This window comes from Hyla sarda, chromosome 6 (genome assembly GCF_029499605.1).
Source record: "Hyla sarda isolate aHylSar1 chromosome 6, aHylSar1.hap1, whole genome shotgun sequence".
Classification (NCBI taxonomy): Eukaryota; Metazoa; Chordata; class Amphibia; order Anura; family Hylidae; genus Hyla; species Hyla sarda.
Genome location: NC_079194.1, coordinates 201,815,780 through 201,839,046, shown reverse-complemented (window position 1 = coordinate 201,839,046; position 23,267 = coordinate 201,815,780). Strand labels below are relative to the sequence as shown.

The following is a 23,267-nucleotide window of genomic DNA, read 5'->3' as shown; positions in this document are numbered from 1 at the left end:
CAGAGCTGGGTCACACTGACATCTCATATTTTTATCTCTGTTTTCAGGTGATAGAGGTCTATGATTTGTCAAAAGTGAAATTAAAATATTGGTGAGTGCAAATACTGAGATGAGTGTCTATTTAAAAAGTTTTGAAGTCATGTTACTTGTTGTCCTAAAAGTACATAGTTGTGTGTCGAGCTGCAGGTACTTAAAGGATGTTTCCCATGGCATAGGTGGTAAATCTGTGATTATTCGGGGTCCGATCACTCTGGGTCCACTAATCTTGAGAACAGTGGTCCTTGAGTTGCTTGTTTGAATGTAGTTTTAGTGCGCCTGCATGAACACTACTCTGTTCACTGTCTCTGGGACCAACTTTGATAGTTATAGGCCACCATCATCACTATAGACTGAGGACCCACACTGCCCACCATCTAACACACCTTGGGTGTTTATTAAATAATTCACAGACATATGGACATTTAGTTATTCTATTTAAAGCTGGGTTGTTAAAATATTGCAATGTATACAGTGATCCCTCAACTTACAATGGCCTCAACATACAATAGTTTCAACATACAATGGTCTTTTCTGGACCATTGTAAGTTGAAACCAGACTCAACATACAATGCTACAGACAGTCCAGATCTGTGAAACGTGTCAATAGCCGGAAGAACTGACCAATCAGAATGGGCATTTTACTGGTAAAACCCTTGTATTCCTGAAGCGCATGCACTGACTGGTGTCTGGTAGCTCCCCCAACAGTACAGGGAGGTATTACATGTTCTGTATTCTTTACCTGTACCAGGGTGAGCTGCTCCTGTGGACACCAGGTGAGGGCGGCTCCATGTTACTTTTTTAGGACATTGCCTGTACTGTACAGGACCCCAAAGAAGATCCTTTCCTCTACATAGACCAGTGTTTCCCAAGCAGGGCGCCCCCAGCTGTTGCAAAACTACAACTCCCATCATGCCCGGACAGCCTTTGGCTGTCTGGGCATGCTGGGAGTTGTAGTTTTGCAACAGCTGGAGGCTCCCTGCATGGGAAACACTGACATAGACAGTGATTTACAGCTCCCAGCAGATCTTTCTTACTTTTATATGTAAGGACTTGCTTTATCTATATTAGTTATCTACTTATTTTTCTTTCATTTTCACTTTTTCCTATTTTTGGATGACATTTTGGTGGCTTCAGAACCAATTACCAGGTTTCCATAGAGTTCTGGTCTCAACATACAATGGTTTCAACATACAATGGTCGTCCTGGAACCAATTAATATTGTAATATTGTAACTATAGGGACCACTGTATATATATGGTGATGAAATTAATGTTAATGTTACTAATTTCAAGGATCAAAATGTATTATTACAGCTTACCTGCTTGCAGAAAGAAAATGCAGTTGTCGATGATAGTAGGAATAATAACTACCGCTCGGCCAACCCTGGTTTCTATCCTGTTGCCTCCCGTTCGGAGGCGCTGGATAGATTCCAGGAGTTGGTCGAGCGGGACCTAGTGAAACTTAATGAACAGGTGTCTCGGAATAATGCTTATGACAATTTAAATAAAAATGAACGTACAGCACTGAAGGAATTATCTGAGAATAAATCTATCGTAATTCGTAATGCTGATAAAGGTGGAAATATTATTGTTCTGGACTCAGGGTTATACAAACAACTCAATGAGGATATATTATTAGACACATCAACTTACTGTAAATTAAGAAATGATCCTACTAAAACGTACCAAATGGAACTTAAGAAAATATTGGAAGAGGGTGTAGCACTGGGGGCAATTAACAAAAAACTGGAAGAATATCTGTTTGTAGAGAATCCAGTTACTCCAGTGTTCCACTCACTCCCCAAGGTACATAAAGGTGTATTTCCACCTCCCCTTCGACCAATAGTTGCTGGCATTGGGTCGCTGGGTGAGCGCCTTGGAGAGTGGGTGGATCACCATCTCCAACCCCTGACTAAAATCACCCCCACATTCACACAAGACACTAAGCATGTGATCAACATCTTAGAAAAAATCGTGTGGGATGAGCAGTTGTCATGGGCAACGTGTGATGTTATAGGCTTATATCCATGCATTCCCTGGTCTAAAGGCCTCGAGGCCCTGTCCATTCATATGGAAAAGTTCAGCACATACTCCCCTGGTCTGCGGGAATTTATCACCATCGCCACGGAGTTTTTGCTCAAACACAACTACTTCGTGTTCGATGGTGGTTTTTACCTGCAGACCAGGGGAGCATCAATGGGTGCCAAATATTCCCCGTCTTTTGCAAATATCTACATGTTTCACTGGGAGCAACTTTTTATTTTCAGTGACAAAAACCCATATTATGATAACATACACTGGATCAGTCGCTACATAGACGATTTATTGATAATTTGGAGGGGTACAGAGACACTATTTTCGGAATTTGTTAAGTATATTGGGAATAACAACCTAAATTTGGGGTTTACCTCACATTTCGATAAAAATACAATTAACTTTTTGGACATTTCGTTGATTAGTGGGAGTGATGGCATAGAAATTCGCCCCTATAGAAAAGATACAGCCTCTAACTCCATTCTGTTAGCCTCCTCCTGCCATCCACGACATGTCCTGGATAATATTCCCTATGGCGAATTATGTAGAATAAAACGTAACTGCTCTAGTGAGACACAATTTAAAATTGCAGCAGAGGAACTTCATACTAGATTGGAACAGAGGGGTTATAGCGAAAAAATACTAAAAAAAGCAGAAATAAGAATAGAAGGACGGGGACGTGAGGAACTAGTATCCTATTCCAGCAGGCATCAGAATAGAAGGGACTCACATAAGGTTGGAGACAAATCAGCCAAAAATACAATCGAAAATGAAAATGTAAATTCGAGTAAAAATAGACCACCATTTTTTGTGACCTCATACAGTACTCAATTTGGACAGATTAAGAAAATAATAAATAGATATATTCCGGTATTAGAAACAGATCCAATATTAAGAGACTTATTATCAGAAGGTATTTCTATTGTGTCCAGGAGAGGCCCCACTATTGGAACCAGAGTCTCACCCAGTCTATTTATTAGTCAAAAGGAAAGTGTAAAGGACCGGGACTGGTTGAGGAATATAGGTAATCGCAAATGTGGTCATACCAGATGCATCACATGTACACATATGGTGAATACAAATACTGTAACGTCTTGCACAACAAATAGGACATACAATATACACCAATATATCAATTGTAATACTAAATCCATCATATATGTAGCCACATGCATTACGTGTAATTTGCAATATGTAGGATGCTCGGGGAATTCATTAAAAGTGAGGTTTAGGAAACATATTACGGATGCTAAAAGTAGTTTGACAAATATGTCCATGCTGTCACGTCACTTTAGAGAGTCCCATTCAGGGGACACTACCCATTTACGAGTATTGGGAGTAGAAAAAGTCACCTTAGGACCTAGGGGAGGCGACCTCAGAAAGAAATTATACAATAGAGAGGCACATTGGATGTTCCTCTTGGGAACAAGATTCCCGCAAGGATTAAATAAAAGATTGGATTTAATGTTAACGTGTGCATAAATTGAATAAGTAAATATGGTGGATGTATACAATTTATCATTAATCACGTAAGTTTAGTCCCCGGTTTAATATTCATTCTTCGTTTCCTGTGCACATATAATAAATTTTGAATTGTTGTAAATTATAGGGGGATGTTCACACGGTGTGATGCACATCATGCGGTTATCGATTTATATATAAAAATATCTCAGATTTTGATGTTTAGATATAGTTTAAAGTGCTTATTTCGGTAAATATGTACCTCTAAACCAATATGAATATCGGTACATATAATAAATTTTGAATTGTCGCAAATTATAGGGGGTTGTTCACATGGTGTGATACACACCATGCGGTTATCGATTTATATATAAAAATATCTCGGATTTTGATGTGTAGATATAATTTAAATTGTTTATTGCGGTTAAATATGCACCCCTAAATCAATATGAACATCGGTAGTATTGGTAGATTAGCCTTTGGACCATTCAAGTTTGAAATTTAATGTTACTTTAAATATGAAATTTAAAGCCGCATTGATTGCATCCTTGTGTGAACTCTCTCCGAACGATCAAATGTGATCATGATTCCCAATGCCATGTTTTGTAACCAACTGTTTTTAATCAAGATCCATGTGGTCATGTGACCAAACTCATGTGTATTTTAACCTGCATTATTGAGTGTATGTCTATCTACGACTAAGCACCCGAGGGTGCGAAACGCGTCAGATTGTGTCCTGCCTTAGCGTGTGAATAAAGCCATTGACAAGTTTTACCTGCATCTTCTCGAGTGCCGGACGTTTTTCTTTTCTGTGAGAGTTCTACTAAGCCGGGAGCGGTACCGGGGTCCGTAGCACGAGATAGTGCAGCAAACGCGAGAGTGGTGAGCAGCCTGACCTTATCTGCATCAAATATATATATATATATATATATATATATACACACACACCTGTCCAGGGGTCAAGTCCTGGGAAAAAAGTGTGGGAACTCACCCAAGATTTCCACTTAAAGGGGTACTAGACATCTTATACCCTATCCAAAGGGGATAAGATGTCTGATCCCGGGGGTCCTGCAGCTGGGGACCCCCACGTTCTCCCTGCTGCATCCGGCGTTCGTTTAGAGCATTGGGTGCAGCGCCGGAGGCTCGTGACATCACAGCCCCTCAATGCAAGTCACGCTCCCTCCCATAGACTTGTATTTAGGGGGCATTACTGGGACATCACGAGCCTCTGCCCCGTGTCACCAGTCATCCGACATGGAGCGAAGCTTGCTCCATGCACCGGATGTCTGGGGTGCCGCAGCCGAGATCGCGGGGGTCCCCAGGAGTGGGACCCCCCGCAATCAGACATCTTATCCCCTATACTTTGGATAGGGGATAGGATGTCTAGGGGCGGAGTACCCCTTTAATGGCGTGTCCTGCAGGACTCCTACTAATGGGAACTGCTGTGGAAAAAGTGCAGGAACCCCGTTCCAATTAGTTCCTGCAGGACTTTAGCCCTGTACCTGTCCATAATTACATAGTTCCTAACGTAAAAAAAGACAATCATTAAGTCCATCAAGGTCAACCTATAAGCCTACTATTTCGATCCAGAGGAAGGTAAAAAAAAATCCTTATGAGGCTAATACCAATTGCCTCATACCAGGGGGAAAATTCTTTCATGACTTCAAATATCAGAATAAATCCCTGGATCAATGTTCTATCTCCATAAACCTAGTAACCATAACTTGTAATATTATATGTTCCAGGTCCGGAGCTCGCATCATGTACAGGGTGTAAATGTGTTCTGGTGGGTTGAGTCCCACAAGAACACATGTACACCCTTTTCATGTGTTCTGGTGGTTTAAGTACCATCGCAGCAGCAGACATTTACGTCCATTGTCTTTAGGGGTTAATGAGTTACACATCACAACATCATGCAGCAGAGAGTTCTATAGTCTCACTGCTCTAACAATAAATAAGTTTGTGATGATGGGGAAAGCTTTTTTCTAGAGGTAGAGGATGCCATCTTGTCATGGTTACAGACCTAGGTACAAATAAATCATGTATTTATTTTTTGATCAAATCCTCCACAAGATGTCTCATTTCCAAACCCAAGCATGATAACCTGTCTCTGTACTGTAATTCTCCCATTCCCTAATTACCTTTGTCACCCTTCTCTGCACCTGCTCCAGTTTAGCAATGTCCTTTTTATATACAGGTGCCCATTGGACATAGCACATCAAATGTGGTCTGATGAGTGATTTATACAAAGGCAAAACTATCTTCCTGTTATGAGCCTCTATGCCTCTCTTGATGCATTCCATAGTTTTATTATCCTTGGCATCCACTGCCTTTCACTGGTCAGTTGAGCTTACTGTCCACCAATACCCACAGATCCTTCGGCACATCAATTTATAAAAGTAAAAATGATACATGGATAGAACACATCAAGAAACAAAAAAAAAAATCAGTAGAGTGCAATGCCTTTGTTATAAACTGTAATACAGAGAGGAGGACACACTTCTCAAAGCAAATTAACCCCTTAACAACATAGGACGTAAAAGTACATCCTGGTGCCCTAGTACTTAATGCACCAGGACGTACATTTACGTCCTATAGATGATGTGAGCACCAGAACGGTGCTCTCATCCTGCGCAACAGGTCCTAGCTGCTATCAGCAGCCAGGGACCCGCCGGTAATAGCAGACATCAGCAATCACGCTGATGTCCGCCATTAACCCCTCAGATGTCGTGATCAATACAGATCACGGCATCTGCGGCAATGCGGGCGTTAAATTGGATGATTGGATCGCCTGCAGCGATGCTGCGGGAATCCGATCATCCAGCATGGCAGACAGAGGTCCCCTTACCAGCCTCCGTCCGTCTCCTGGGGTCTTCTGCTCTGGTCTAAGATCGAGCAGGCAAAAGCAGAAGATCACTGATAGCACTGAACAGTATTAGCAATCAAATGATTGTTATACATAGTCTCCTATGGGAACATTAAAAGTGTAAAAAAAAAAAAAAGTTGTCAAAAATTTCAAAAATCCCCTCCCTTAATAAATATGTAGTCCCTTATTCCCATTTTACCCCCAAAAAAGCATAAAAACATATTTAATAAACATATTTGGTATTGCCGTGTGCTTAAATGCCTGAACTATGAAAATATAAGGATAATGATCCTGTACAATGAATGGCGTAAATGTAAAAAAAAAGTCCAAAATTGTTGTTTTTTTGTCACATCATATAAAAAAAAAAAATTAAAATACTAATATTATTTCACATAATATTCGATAAAAACTGGTCAAAATAGGGCAGTTTTATACTCCGTTTTAAAAGCAGTTCACTAATAGAAAAGCATGTAACTCTGGGTATCATTTAATCGTATTGATCCACAGAATAAAGAAAACATGTAATTTTTACCGTAAAGTGTACTGTGTAAAAACAAAACCCTTCAAAATGTGAAAAATGTTTTTCTTTCAATTTCCCCACACAAATAATATATATTTTTTTAGTTTTGCCATACATTTTATGGTAAAATAAAAGGTGCCATTACAAAGTACAATTGGCCACGCAAAAAATAAACCCTCATATGGGTCTGTGGATGGAAATGGTTATGATTTTTAGAATGCGAGGAGGAAAAAATGAAAATGCAAAAATAAAATTTCCTGTGTCCTTAAGGCCAAAATGGGCTGTGTCCTTAAGGGGTTATAGACTTCTACCCCTGATTCCTGGTCTGTATATTAGTGATGTACGCTGTTATTAAGCTACCATGTAGGCTGAGAGATATATGGTTCAACAAATCTGAATTTTGAGTGGAGAGAGATTCATAACCCCTTCCACTCCAAGGTAAGTGTACATTCCATTGGTCCTTTATGGTAAAGAGCCCATATCATCTGTCCCTGGTGGATGAAACTAAAGCAGAGATGCTTACATGCTGTGTGTATGCTGAGCTGGTTTATGTGCTGGTTTGTTATGTATGGACTTGCCAGGTAGCCAACAAATGGACCCAATGTGTCTTGAGCCATACTATTAGATAAATCCCTGCTTGTTTAATAGAGGTCCGTTTTAATCTCATTTAGGATAAACAGGGTTTCCAGACTATAAATTGCAAGATAAAACACATTTTCCTGTACTCCGTTCTGTGCTCTTTTATAAACTCCCTCCTTTCTCTTTCTACCCTTCGGATTTCTACCAAATATTTTTTAATTTCAACTACTGACACTTATGATGTTTTATTGTTCTAGTGGGGTTCACTTCAACTCACAGGCCATAGCTCCAACTATAGAGCAAATAGATCAGTCTTTTGGAGCAACACATCCAGGAGGTAAAACTCTTTATACCTGTTATGGGAGCAGGTTGGGCCTATTTATGAAATAGCTGTATTCTATCTGGAAGAAAAAAAACGAAATAATCTATTTTTATGTTTTTTACAGTATATAACACAGCAGAACAACTGTTTCACCTCAACTTTCGCGGTTTATCTTTCTCTTTTCAACTGGATTCTTGGACAGAAGCTCCAAAATATGAGGTGAGAAATCTCATTAAATATTGTATTTTGTATTTCCGAGAATGATCTACATAATTTCAGTAACAAGATGTGTTTTTTGGTGTTGGTATACATTGAGAATAAAAGCAAAATTTTTCTTTGCTTTAAAGCCTAATTTTGCCCATGGATTGGCATCAATTCAAATTCCACATGGTGCCATGGTGAAACGCATGTACATCTACAGCGGTAACAGCCTCCAAGATACAAAGTGAGGAAGTGTTTTATTAACAAGCCTTTCTCCCTTTTATACATGACATGTCATGTTATATTGTAATTATCTATCCTGGCAGAGCTCCTCCTATGCCTCTCAGCTGCTATCTGGGCAATGTGTATGCCGAAAGTGTTGACGTTCTACGTGATGCATCTGGACCCTTAGGGCTGAAACTGCGTCTGATCAGCACAGGTATTTTTTCAGATTGTGTGCCTTTCTGTGGTATACACAGTCATCAACAAAAAAAAAATAAAAAAATCATATACATTATTTGAAGAATGTGCAAATATCAAACACATGTTCATCGATATCTAGCACAGAAACTTCTTGGTTAATTTCTATTTACAGTTTATGAGAATATATTCCAATACATTTTCTCTCTCTCTCCTCTCTCTCTACATAGTAGTGTAGAATGTTAACACTGGTGTTCGATCTTGACAGCATACAGAGACCATGAGCATGTATTTTAGTTTTTAAGAAGTCTGGCCCATACAAAAAATATAGAGAAAAACTGTTCCAGGTTAAACCCCCCCCCCCCCAAAGGACGAGGGGGCACTCCCTCCGTCTGGAGAAGAAAAAGTTTAGTCTCAAGGGGCGACACGCCTTCTTTACCGTGAGGACTGTGAATTTATGGAACGGTCTACCTCAGGAACTGGTCACAGCAGGAACAATTAACAGCTTTAAAACAGGATTAGATACATTCCTGGAACAAAATAACATTAATGCTTATGAAGAAATATAAAATCCCATCCCTTCCCCAATATCCCGCCACACCCCTACCCCTTAATTCCCTGGTTGAACTTGATGGACATATGTCTTTTTTCGACCGTACTAACTATGTAACTATGTAACATAATGGCAAATTCTGTCTTATGGCAACCTACTTCCCTTGTTATCACAGGAGTTGGTCCTGGAGTGATGGCTGAAGCAAAGACACGGATGTCTGAGCGCTGTGTACATTTTGGAGATTCCTGTCAGGATGTGTTGAGCACACTTGGTGCTCCACATAAAGTCTTCTACAAGTCTGAGGATAAAGTAAGTAGACAAATAATGGATAAATAATTCTACTACTTATCCTTGCCTCATGACAGTAAGAATAATTGTGGCTGCTTATCTAGACAGTGACAATGGGATAAGCAAGACCACTTGGCTGTATTTCTGTAGTAATCCCCTTCTTATTTTGACAAATAGTTTTACATTTAACCCCTGCAATTACATGACACTAAGGTTGCTCTTCGGCTGCTATCACATATAGTAATATGGAGTTTTTTTTGGGGGGGGGGGGGGGGGGGGTAATACTGCCACTGCAGTTTTTGAGCCAAAGCCAAGAGTAGATCCAGTGGGAAGACTTATAAGGCCTCAGGTTGGGTCTCCGTTTCACTGTTTTCGATACAGTCCGTTTAATTTTGCTGTATGCAAAAACATAGTCAACCACTCTATTCTGTACACCAAAAAAACAACAAATGGGTTTTGCGGTTTTTTTTATGTAAGTCAATGGGAAATGGTATGTGCTATATGGCATACAGCAGCATCTGTTAACTTTTTTTTCTATAAACTGTATATGTTAAATGAACATCAATAAGCTGTGTGAACCTAGCCTAAGTCCTTCCTTGATGTTTCTCATTGCTCATACTTTTGTGTGCAGTTTTGTAGCAAAAATCCAGCATGGCATGTATTCAAAAAGGGTAGAGGTATCATCTTTATATTACCTAATTCATTATGATCCAGAACAGGTTTTAGCTGCAAAAGTGTGTTGTGTAAAAGCACCCTTAGTCCATGTGCCCACATGCCGGTAAAAACATGCAGCCGAAATCATGCTTCTGTGCGGTCACTAACAGCTGCACAATGTTGCCAATAATCCTGGAAACATAGCACAGCCGTTGGTAAGGATGTGTTTTTGGATGCATATCTGAATGCAACCCTAAAGGGGTACTCCACCCCTAGACATCTTATCCCATAGACTTGCAATAAAGGGTGCGTGGCGTGACATCACAAGGGGGTGGGCCGTCACATCACGATCCTCCAGCCCCTGCATCGCCAGTCATCAGGCATGGATCGAAGCTCGCTCCATGCACAAGATGACAGGGGTGCTGCAGGAGAGAACACTGGGGTTTTCAGCAGCAGGACTCCTGGGATCATACACCTTATCCCCTGTCCTTTTGGATAGGGGATAAGATGTCTAGGGGCGGAGTACCCCTTTAATGTTCTATAGCCTGTTCTAATAGAAGGGCTAACATTATTGATTAATTTCCAATAAGCAATTCCAACGAAGTAGTAAATGAACAGGGCACTCACCACGGGGGTGAACGCTTTAGTCTTCTTTATTCAAAACATTCAATAGAAAATACATACAGTGCAGGAACGGGGTGGACGGTACAGACGGGGGATGTCGATCGGGGCTACGGTGCCGTTTTGCGGTGTACACTTCAACTGGCCCACGACGTCATCATGCTGGGTACACATTTAAATATACCTCCCCTCTGTTATCAGGGTAACCATCAACCAAAAGGTTGAATTAGTAACAATTAAAATATGTTAAAAACAACTATGCAGAACAGGGATATTATAAAAAGGCACTCAGCTCTGTACGTTTGTTCAAACCAAGCGGTCCCATAGCTTCTAAACGTGCATACGTTCTTTTTTTTTTATAAAATGTTATTAAAACCATTGTAGCTCCGTTCGACACTCTCAAGACCTGCAAACTGGAATCCACATCTCTCACCGAAATGGATCTCATTCATGTGCTGAATGAATCTAGTGGCTCCTATGCCTGTCCTGAGGGATTTCACTTGCTCACCGATTCTATGGAAAAGGGGACGCTTGGTTTTTCCTATGTAGAAATGATTACACTTGCATATCAAATTATATACAACATGAGGGGGGCAGCAGGTAATACACTGATTAACATTGATCTCCCTACCTGCTAGTTTTATTACTCCTTGTTTCATATTCATTGAGCAGAATGAGCATGAACTGCAGCTGAAATTACCTCTAGGTCTTTGTTCACACAACCAATTAGATTTATTCTCATTCCTGTTTCCTTTCAGATATTTATCAATTGTTCTATTCTTTTTGTATAAGATGATAGGTTTTTCTTTTACAGCTTCCGCTAGATCTACATCATCCTGCAAAATGTGCCAATTGTTGAAAATATATTTTTTATTATTGTTCAAAGGGGTATATTCAAATGAGAACACAAACCGTTTGTTTGCTGTCTTTTTCTTAGTTCTTAATAAAACTTCCCTAGGTACTCCATCTATTTTATTTCTAGCAGATATAATTAAATCTCTTGGATACCCCCTTTGTTCTAATCTCATTTTTAATTCATTAGCCTGTTTGTTAAGCATCTCTTGACTACTGTTTGTGTTTTAATCTGACAAGTTGGCTGTAAGGTATACTATTTTTAACCAGAGGAGGGTGGGATGACTGATGTTATAATATCATTTTCAACTTTGTCAATCTGCAAATCTAAAAACTCCAGATGTTTGTCACCAAAAACATACCGTATTTATCGGCGTATAACACGCACTTTTTAGGCTAAAATTTTTAGCCTAAAGTCTATGTGCGTGTTATACGCCGATACACCCCCAGGAAAGGCAGGGGGAGAGAGGCCGTCGCTGCCCGCTTCTCTCCCCCTGCCTTTCCTGGGGTCTAGAGCCCTGTTGCCGGCCCTTCTCTCCCCCTGGCTATCGGCGCCACTGCCCGTTCTGTCCCCCTGACTATCGGTGCCGGCACCCCAATGCCGGCGCCGATAGCCAGGGGGAGATAAGCGGCGCCGACAGACAGGGGGAGAGAAGGGGCAGCGGCACCCATTTCCGGCGCCACTGCCCTGATGCCTCCCCCCATCCCCGGTTGCATAATTACCTGTTGCCGGGGTCGGGTCCGCGCTGCTTCAGGCCTCCGGTGTGCGTCCCCTGCGTCGTTGCTATGCGCTGCACGGCGCGGCGCATGACGTCAGTGCGCCGTGCCGTGCAGTGCATAGCAACGACGCAGGGGACGCACACCGGAGGGCTGAAGTAGCGCGACCCCGGCAACAGGTAATTATGCAACCGGGGATGGGGGGAGGCAACGGGGCAGCGACGTCGGCAATGGGTGCCGCTGCCCCTTCTCTCCCCCTGGCTGTCGGCGCCACTTCTCTCCCCCTGGCTATCGGCGCCGGCAATGGGGGCGCCGGCACCGATAGTCAGGGGGAAAGAACGGGCAGCGGCGCCGATAGCCAGGGGAAGAGAAGGGCCGGCAGCAGGGCTCTAGACCCCAGGAAAGGCAGGGGGAGAGAAGCCGGCAGCGACGGCCTCTCTCCCCCTGCCTTTCCTGGGGGTGTATCGGGGTATACACGCGCATACACGCACCCTCATTTTACCATGGATATTTGGGTAAAAAACTTTTTTTACCCAAATATCCTTGGTAAAATGAGGGTGCGTGTTATAGGCCGGTGTGTGGTATACCCCGATAAATACGGTATGTAAAATATATATTTACCCCATTCACTTCGTTTACATACTCTACAAAGGCAGAAAATTCTTATTTTGTCCCATCCCAGACGATGAACAGGTCATCTACATATCTGAGAAAAAGCTTGCTCTTACCAATAAACAGATTTTGATTGGTGAACACCCATTTGTCTTCCAGTATGGCGAGGAAAATATTGGCATACTAACATGAGGTCGATGACCTCATGGCCGTGCCATGTGTCTGTCTATACCAATCCCCAACATACTGGAAGACATTAGTGTTTAGCACAAAGGTCAGTGCTTCAGTGACAAACTCTATAAACTCAGAAGACTTTCCAGTCCTATTTAATATGGTGGCAGTTGCCTGTACACCCGCATCATGTGGGTATACAGATTTTCCACATCCACCGAACAAAGTCTGTACCCAGGTTGCCAGTGAAAATTGTCTAGGATCTGAATAAGGTCTCCTGTGTCCCTTAAACAAGATGGTAATTCTTTTAATAACAGGGAAATCAGCCAACCATGTAACTTGATATAAATGGTCACAGACGTCGCTCCTCCAGAGGACGTTCCCGGAATCGCTGCTCTGCCTCGCCAGAGCCGCGTACCCGGTCAGGGTCGCCCCCCTCCAGGGCTGCCTCCACTCGTTCACATTCTCCTGGTGAACTGGCGGATGAGGCTTCCAAATCGGCATCTGACTCAGAGGACCGCTCGGATACAGTTGAAACGGTGAACTCATTGGTTGCGGCCATAAGAGACACCTTTCCCTTAGAGGACCCAGGATCTTCGGACGTGACTCCTGAAGTATCCTTTCATTGTGCTCAACCAGCACCTCAAGGGTTCAGCTCTCACGCTGAATTTCACATCCTTCTGGAATCTGCATGGAAACATCCGGACAAGAGGTTCCCGGGAATGAAGAGGGTGCGTTACCCATTCGCCAAGGACCTTACCTCTAAGGTGGTTTCCCCTCTCTAGGTGGATCCACCAATTTCCCGCCTCTCTAGGCTACTACACTGCCGCTAGCAGATGCGGCTGCCTTCAAGGACTCGACAGACAAGAAGGTGGAGTCCTTAGTGAAGTTTGCCTCTGAAGCAGCAGGCTCTTCTCTGCTTCCCACCTTTGCCTCTGCATGGAGGTCCAAGGCCCTTTCGGTGTGGTGCTCAAAACTCAGTCAGGGTATCCTGGCGGGATTCACCCCCCCCCCCCCCCCCCCCAGAGGATCTATTTTGCCTTGGTTCTCCAATGCTCTAAAACTGGGGACTTTCTGTGCACAGCTTCCATGCAGTCAGTCCATTGTGCTGCCTTTGCTGTGGGTCTCCTAGCTGCCCTCCGCCGCTCCAGGTGGCTTAGGCCGTGGAATGCGGATGCCGCCTCCAAAAGGTCTCTTACCAAGTTTCCTTTTACTGGTGCCTGTCTTTTTGACAAGCGCCTTGACGAGATTATCTCTGAGGCGACGGGGGGTAAGAGTTACTTGTTCCCTCAAAATAAGGCTCACTTTTCTTCCCAGGGGAGGTCCTCTTCCTTTCGATCCTTTCAGACGTTTGGCCCCAATAAGGGGTCTGGACAGGCGCCTTCGCGGGACAAGAGGTCTCCCTCGTTCCGGGCGCGTCCGTCTTGGAAGTCGAACACCAACCGCAAACCCACTTCCGCATGGCGTGAAGCCAACACCCGCAGGTTTTTCTCGGGTGGGAGGTCGTCTCTTACTTTTTCGAGACAGCTGGACCACACACATTCAGGAAGTCCCGAGCCCCCCGGTCTCCTTCTCTGGCGAAGCAGTTTCGGGAGGCCCTCCAGTCCCTGCCCAGGGAGTCATTGTCCCTGTTCCTCCAGGGGAATGTTTTCAGGGTTTTTCATTCCAATTTTTTTGTGGTCCCCAAGGAAGGCGGTTCGGTGCGACCGATTCTGGACCTCAAGCGTCTTACCGTCATCTTCTCCGCCACTTCCGAATGGAATCTCTCCGTTCGGTAGTGGCATCCGTGGAGCGGGGGAGTTTGTTTCTTCGTTTGTCATCAAGGATGCCTTCCTCCATGTTCCATTATTTCCCGGCCATCAGCGATACCTCCGCTTTGCGGTTCCGGAGGGGCATTTTCAATTTATAGCCCTCCCCTTTGATCTGGCCTTGGCTCCTCGAGTCTTTACCAAGATCCTTGCGCCAGTAATAGCCCTGTTGCGGTCGAGAGGAGTCTCAATGATCCCTTACCTGGACGACCTTCTCATCGTGGTACGCCGACGTGGTCAAGCTCCTGGACGACACTCCACTGCGCCTTCCACTTCGTTCGGACCTGTTGTCTCCGGGTCCTCTTTGCCACCCCATTTTACAGTTGCTGCATTTGACGGCGTGGCGGTTGAGACCGCGGTTTTGAGAACCCAGGGTTTCTCTTCCCAAGCCATTCGCACCATGTTCAGGGCTCGCAAGCCCTCCTCAGTGAAAATTTACCACCGTACCTGGCGGTCTTATTTTTGTTGGTGGGAAGCTCAGGTCTTGTCTCCTGTTACCTTTTCTGTCCCCCGTCTTCTTGCAGTCGGGATTGGGACTGGGGTTGTCTTTAAGTTCCCTTAAGGGTCAGGTTTTGGCCTTTTCTATTCTTTTCCAGCATCCTCTGGCTTCTAATTCTCATGTCTGGACCTTCCTTTTCTTGGAAAGTGGCATTTCTCGTTGATATCACCTCCATTCGGAGGGTGTCTGAATTGGCAGCTCTCTTCTGCCGTTCTCCGTTTCTGGTGATTCACCAGGACAAGGTTGTCTTCCGGCCAGATCCTTCCTTTTCGTCTAAGGTTGTTTCGGCCTTTCATCTCAATGAGGACATTGTTCTTCCGTCCTTTTGTCCTGCTCCTTCTCATCCTAAGGAGCATTTACTCCACAAACTGGATGTGGTTCGGGCGGTTAGGTATTACCTCTCTATCTCCTCTTCGTTTCGTCAGTGCGATTCCTTTTTCGTCCTTACGGAAGGTCGTCGTAAGGAACAACCTGCTTTCAAGGCCACCACTTCTCGGTGGATCCGGTCTGCCATTTCAGAAGCCTATCGCTGTAGGGGGAAGATTCCTCCCTTCAGGGTTGTGGCTCATTCTACCCGTTTCTGTTGGGGCATCCTGGGCTCTCCAGAACAAAGCCTCGGCCTCGCAGATTTGCAAGGCTGCTACTGGGTCGTCTTTGCACACTTTCTCGAGGTTCTACCGGGTTCATACCTTCGCATCGGCTGATGCTAGTCTGGGCCGTAAACTGCTGCAGGCGGCAGTGGAACAGCCGTCTGCCTGACTGATTATCTTCCCACCCAAGGGACGGCTTTGGTACGTCCCACGGTCTGTGTCCCCCAATGGAGCCGATAGAGAAAAGGAGATTTTTTAACACTTACCGTAAAATCTCTTTCTCGAAGGATCCATCGGGGGACACAGCTCCCGCCCTTTTGGGTTTCTCTTTGGTTCTCTGTCCGAGGGTGTGTTCAGTTATATCTTTTCTTCTGGTTCTCGGACAGTTGTGTTTTTTCCTTGACCTGTCGGTCCTCTCCTATTGCTCTGGTACTAAAACTGATTAGTTCAGGGCCAGGTGGGTATATCCTGGTGGGAGGAGCCGACTTTCTTGTTGCCATAGTGTCACACCTCCTAGAGACAGCAGCATACACCCACAGTCTGTGTCCCCCAATGGATCCTTCGAGAAAGAGATTTCTGTTAAAAGTGTTAAAAAAATCTCCTTTTTACATATGTTTTTGGTGACCAACATCTGGAGTTTTTAGATGGGCAGATTGACATTGTTGAAAATGATATTTTAACATCAGGTTTCAGGAAGACTATTGCTAAAAATGCCATTTTACACTATCAGTCATCCCACCGTCCTCAGGTTAAAATAGTATACCTTACAGCCAACTTGCCAGATTAAAACACATAAACAGTAGTCAAGAAATGTTTAAATGGGCACTGTCAGATACAAAAACTTTTGATATGTTGTAAAGCATGCAAAACCAATAGGTTTTGCAATTACTTTCAATAGAACATTTTCAGTATTTCATACTGAAAAAGCCAGTCAAACAACTGCCCCCTGTCTGCTTGGACACATACTAGTCCTGCTGTGTCCATGCATCATCACCTACGTCATGGACACACTTCCTTAATTGACAGCTGTGAACGCAGGGCTCACAGCTTGAGGAAAAATCCTCCCACTGTCAGCTTGTGTCCCGCTACTGTCAGTGAGGACAAGCTGGGAGTTGTAGTTTTGCTAGGGGAGATGTGAGCAGACAGCATATTGAGGGAGGGGGTGGAGACCTGCACAGCGAGGCCACGCCCCCTTCCTTTGAGAGAAATTCAGACTAGTGAGCTAAACTAAAAGTGTAATAAAAAAATTAATAAAGGTGCTAGACACATAAAAATTAGATGTACATGGTCAGGATTAGGTACTGAGTGATATATTTAAAAAAACATTTTGTTGGATCTGACAGGTACGCTTTAACAAACGGGCTAATGAATTACAAATGAGATTAGAACAAAGCGGGTATCCAAAAGATTTAATTATATCTGCCAGAAATAAAATAGATGGAGTACCTAGGGAAGTTTTATTAAGAACTAAGTAAAAGACAGCAAACAAACGGTTTTTGTTCTCTTTTGAAAATACCCCTTTAAACAGTTCCATAAAAAAAGCTATTTTCAACAATTGGCACATTTTGCAGGATGATGTAGATCTAGCGGCAGCTGTAAAAGAAAAACCTGTCATCACATACAAAAAGAAAAGAACAATTGGTGAAAATCTGAAAGGAAACAGGAATGAGAATAAATCTAATTGGTTGTGTGAACAAAGACCTGGAGGTAATTTCAGCTGCGGTTCATGCTCGTTCTGCTCAATGAATATGAAAGACTAATAAAACTAGCAGGTAGGGAGATCAGTGTATTACCTGCCGCTCCCCTAATGTTGTATATGATTTGATATGCAAGTGTAATCATTTCTACATAGGGAAAACCCCTTTTTCATAGAATCCGTGAGCAGGGGAAATCCCTCAGGACAGGCATAGGAGCCACTAGATTAATTCAGCACATGAATGAGATCCATTTCGGTGCGAGATGTGGATTCCAGTTTGCAGGTCTTTAGAGGGTCAAATGGAGCTACGATGGTTTTAATAACGATGAAATTTTATTAACAAAAGAAACCAGATGGATTCTACGTTTGGATGCAATGGGACCGCTTGGTTTGAACGAACATACAGAGCTGAGTGCCTTTTTATAATATCCCTGTTCTGCATAGTTGGTTTTAACATATTTTAATTGCACTTACCGTTTGGTTGATGGTTACCCTGACAACAGAGGGGAGGGATATTTAAATGTGTATCCAGCGTGATGACGTTGTGGGACAGTCGAAGTGTACACCACGAAACGGCACTGTAGCCCCGATCGACATCCCCCTGTCTGTACCGCCCACCCCGTTATACTGAAGAGTTCGCCTGTGGTGAGTGCCCTGTTTACTACTTTGTTGGAATTGCTTATTGGACTCTGTTACATACAGTGAGCACTACCTGGCGTAGGTCAGCTAGCAGAGGTACTGACATCCGGACTAATCTAAAAGGTAGCAGTGCCGAGTTTTCTTCTTTCTACACATGGGTATTGATTAATTTCCGTTGACACTACAGGTGTTTTCTGCAAATTACTCAAATAAATGAGACCAGTCTCATTGTTAAATCTAAGGTTTCTTTCCCACTATAGATTATTCATCCGTTATTAAACATCTGTTTTCTGTATTGTATAATTAAAGAACGGATGTATAATAGATGAAATAACGGGTGCTAACGGCTGAATAACATCTGTTAAAAAAACGGGCATATTCATCCATGAAGGTCCGTTATAACATCCGTCATGTACTGTTACACTTCTGAGACCCGATGCGATCAGAAGTTATTAAACAGGAGAGCGGGCGGCATGCTCCACTCCCCTGCGATGTACAATTTATTTACTGGTACTTTCATTTTTAAATTCCTCGCCGGGAGTCCTGAATGGCCGGTACAGAGGAGCCATTCAGAGCTCCCGGCAGGGTTTTTAAACTTACAATGTGCCTAATTACTGTATAATCACATTCCCCCTGACTTAAGTATATTCATTTTATTCCCCACCATGTGTATATGTATGATTCCCCCCAGCCTGCTGCCCGGTCATCTTCCAGCACTGTCACAGCGCACAGCAGGGACATACCATTCCAAAAGCAGAGTGCTTTTCATTTAAGTCTGTCTACATTTGGCCATATATCATCCTGGATAGGAGAAATGTATATCTATATCTTAGGCAGTCATTCCCTTTTGGTCTTCTTTGTTAAAAACTTGAATATAAGCCTCATGGCTACACTGTCTGAGCTGTAACCATGAAACCCATGCCATTATGGTACAATCCCACAGGACACAAATGTTGTGTATTTTCTGCAGCATAAGCTGCATTTTTTGTAGATAAATCTGTGCCAAATCAGTCTGTTTTGCCATTTTGGATTTAGGTCTGGATTATGCAAATTAATAAAAAAATAAACATACAAGAAATTTACTAAGATGTTCTATAGTAAGATTCTCATTGTTGCCCACAGCAACCAATAACATCTCAGCTTTTATTTCTCATATTATGCTGGTAACATAAAAGCTGAGCTCTTATTGGTTGCTGTGAGCAACAAAGAGAATATTTCTGTAAGACAAGTCAATAAATCACTCCCAGTGTATTTCATATCCATAGTTACGGATTTTGCTGTAGATCTGCATCATTCCTGCAACAGAATCTGGAACAATAGCTTTTAAGGATATATTCAAACATACCATGTCTGCTGCAGATCTTATGCTTGTAAATCAATACAAATTAATAGGTCAATACAGCATGAAATCTTCAGCAGATACGGTGTGTGTACCCTCAGGCTAGAATTCCACTGTGGTTTTTTCCCTCCAGGAAAAACTGCCAGGAAAACTGCCACGGATTTTTTCCTGTATTTTGGCACTTTTTCTGGCGTTTTCCCTGGTGTGTGGAAATAGCCAGTTTTGTCCCCTGTGGCAGATTTTCACTGCCTTCTGGGTACCACTCTGTGGGTCGGATGCTGAGCGCCCGGTCCACAGAGTGTAAGGAGGTGAGGAGGGATGTATAGCATCACCACTCGGCTCCGACAGCCGTATAGTATACATGGGTTCATAGTGTACCTGTATATACTATACAGGAGCTGGGAATCCCTTCACCAGACTGACAGGACTCCCTGCTCCTATAGCCCCTTTGGGTGGTATACAGTATATACAGCTATCTATAGATAGCTGTATATAGTGTATACAGAACAGGAGGTCCACTTACCTTCCTCGCTCCCTGTCCCCGTCGAGTCTGTGTAGCTCCGCCCCCTAGTGATGATGTCATTAGGGGCAGGGCTACAGAAGTGAGCCAGGCCAGTAAGTCTGAAGCTCTGTTCACATTGTCTGTTTTGTATAATGTGAACAGACCCTTCTGGCAGTGTCTACCCAGAGACGGAGACTCCAGCTGTTGCTAAACTATAATAGTTTTGCACCAATTGGAGGCTCCCTGTTTGGGAAGACATTGCATTATGGGTGCTCTCCCCAGCGGACAGCGCCAAAAATGTGGTTTTGTGTTTTTTTTTCTTCTCGTTTCAGATCCGTGTATGCAGAGGATTACGGCGGATTCGATGGATTATGACGGAAGAACTGGATTTTTTTCTTTTAATAAAATGGTTAACGACGGCTGTGGGGGAGTATTTTTTTTAATAAAATAATTTTTCCAATGTGTTGTGTTTTTTTTAATAATTGAATTTTCAGGCTTAGTAGTGGAAGTCTTATTGACGGAATCCATTACTAAGCCAGGACTTAGCGTTAGCTCCAAAAATAGCTAGCGCTAACCCCCAATTATTACCCCTACCCACTGCAACAGGCCCGGAGCGCCAAAAATGGCACTCCTGGGCCTAGGCGGTAACAGGCTTACGTTACGTAGGGTGGGGAGGGCCAGTATCAATAGTCCTCGCCCACCCTGGTAACATCAGGCTGTTGCTGTTTGGTTGGTATTGTGCTGAGAATGAAAATACAGGGAACCCTATGCGTTTTTTTATTTTATTTATTTAAAAAAACCGCATAGGGTTCCCCATATGTGCATTCTCAGCACAATACCAACCAACAGCAACAGCCTGACATTACCAGGGTGGGTGAGGACTTTGATACTGGCCCTCCCCAGCCTAAATAACGCCAGCTTGTTACCACCTAGGCCCAGGAGCTCCATTTTTGACGCTCCGGGCCTGTTGGTACCGACTCTTCTCGGCACCCCTGTGGCGGTGGGTACCGGGGTAATAATTGGGGGTTAGCGCTAGCTGTTTTTGGGCCTAACGCTAAGCCCTGGCTTAGTAATGGATTTCGTCAATAAGACCGGCTTCCACTACTAAGCCTGAAAATTCAATTAAAAAAAAAAACGCAACACATTGGAAAAAAAATTTTATTTAAAAAAAAACACTCCTCCACAGCCCTCGTTAACAATTTTATTAAAATTTAAAAAATCCAGTTCATCCGTCGTAATCCATCGAATCCGCCGTAATCCTCTGCATACACGAATCTGAAACATGAAGAAAAAAAAAACCACAAAAAAATGGGTTAGGACATTTTTTGCGCTCTCCGCAGGGGAGAGCGCCCATAATGTAATGTCGTCCCAAACAGGGAGCCTCCAATTAGTGCAAAACTACAACTCCTGGGCATGCTGGGAGTTGTAGTTTAGCAACAGCTGGAGTCTCCCTATCTGGGAAGACACTGGCAGAAGGGTCTGTTCACATTATACAAAATGGACAGTGTTAACAGAGCCTTATACCCTTACCAGCCTGGATCCCGTCTGTAGCTCTGCCCACTAATTACGTCATCACTAGGGGGCGGAGCTACACAGATCCGCGGGGACTGGAGGGAGATAAGGGGACTTCTTCATCTTCTGTATACACTATATACAGCTATCTATAGATAGGTCTGTATATACTGTATACCAGCCAAAGGGTTAACCTACACTGTCCAGCAGTGTAAGTTAACTCTTTCCTTGCCGGGCTTGCACATAGCGCACAGCTCAGCAAGGGGTTAAGTGAGCCAGCAATGTGTATTCTGTATACACACTGCAGGCTCACTGTAAGTTATTGCTGGGCAGTAGATCTACGATGTAGATCTACTGCTCAGAATCAGCTGTTCTCCCGGCTCTGTAGCCTTAAGAACAGCTGATCCCGACATTCACATCAGGAGGATCGCAGCGGGTGTCAGGAGGAGTGACATCTGCTGTGATCTGTCCTTACTGCAGGTACTACTGCTCCCAACCTGGAGCACACTCTGCTCCATGATGGGAACAGTAGTATCTGCATTAATAGACAGATCGCAGCGAGTGTAACTTCTGACACCCAATGCGATCGTCCTGTATAATGTATAGATGCGGCCGCTCTTCTATAGTCCCCTGCACTGCCGTATATATACACATATTCATATTTCCCACAGAGTTGTGATTGGCTGGAACCATCTGGCCAATCACAACCCTCTGCGGGAAATATGAATATGTGTATATATATACGGCAGTGCAGGGACCATAGAAGAGCAGCTGACCGCATCTATACATTATACAGGATGATCGCAAAGGGGCGATCTGTCAATTAGTACAGGTACTACTACTCCCATCATGGAACAGTGTGTTCCATGCTGTGAGCAATAGTACTACCTAAAAATTTTTTAAAAATTGTTTAAAACACACACACACACACACACACACACACTACATTTTTATTATTGTCGGCTACATTTTTAGTTCTTTAACCGCCCACATAAATTGATCCCTAATAAAAATGTAGTTCTAAAAAAGATAAATTTCATTAAATACTATTTTTTCCATCACTACTGTATCTATTTTTTTTTTTTTATGATACCCTACGACATTTTATTAAAAAAGGTATCTCCATCACTTTTTTGGTTTGCTAAAGTCCAAAAAAAAAAAAAAAAAAACGCCTGCAAAAAAGCCAAAGTTAAAACTAACATGGCGCTTTTCTTGGCGTTTTTACTCTCCCATAGACTTCTATGGGAGGAAAACGCCACGATTTCTGTGCAAAAAACGCCAAACTAGGTTTAGTAGGGCGTTTTAAAAAACCAGCCTCTGAGCCCAAAATTGCAGAAAAACACTAAAAGGATTATAAAAACGGCAAACTGAAAAACGCCAGGTGGATCTGGCATTTTGCAGTTTACTATTGACTTGCAGCTAACATCTGAACGCAGCGGGTTTTTTTTTGCTGAAAAAACGCTGTGCGGGAAAATTGGCGTTTTTTATGGCGTTTTTGCAAAAAAAATCCTCAGTGGAATTCCAGCCTCATTGTGAATTTGTAGTCAGTGGGGAAAATCCACAACAAAAATGTACACCTGGCAGATTTCAAGTCCTCACAACAGGTAAATTTGCATACAGATTTTGTGGAAAATCTGCAGCCAATATGTTGTGTGTAAGTGGGACCCTATACTAACTAGTACAAGCACTTCAGTTAGCACAGACTATGTTATGGCTGCTTTATCTTAGTTAGTTCCATTAAAGGGGTACTCTGGTGAAAAACTTTTTTTTTAA

The 23,267-nt window shown here is 43.2% G+C and overlaps 1 protein-coding gene across 3 annotated transcripts in view; it reads left to right on the top strand.

Moving 5' to 3' along the window:
• The window catches only part of PHAF1 (phagosome assembly factor 1), a 74,031-nt gene that overhangs the window by 25,644 nt on the left and 25,120 nt on the right, over positions 1 to 23,267 (top strand). For all 3 annotated transcript variants that reach the window (XM_056526254.1, XM_056526255.1, XM_056526256.1), the window contains 6 exons: positions 48 to 91; positions 7,756 to 7,835; positions 7,945 to 8,039; positions 8,168 to 8,265; positions 8,348 to 8,460; positions 9,170 to 9,303. In XM_056526254.1, coding sequence (XP_056382229.1) covers positions 48 to 91; positions 7,756 to 7,835; positions 7,945 to 8,039; positions 8,168 to 8,265; positions 8,348 to 8,460; positions 9,170 to 9,303 — 564 coding nt within the window. The remainder of the gene's footprint in view (positions 1 to 47; positions 92 to 7,755; positions 7,836 to 7,944; positions 8,040 to 8,167; positions 8,266 to 8,347; positions 8,461 to 9,169; positions 9,304 to 23,267) is intronic.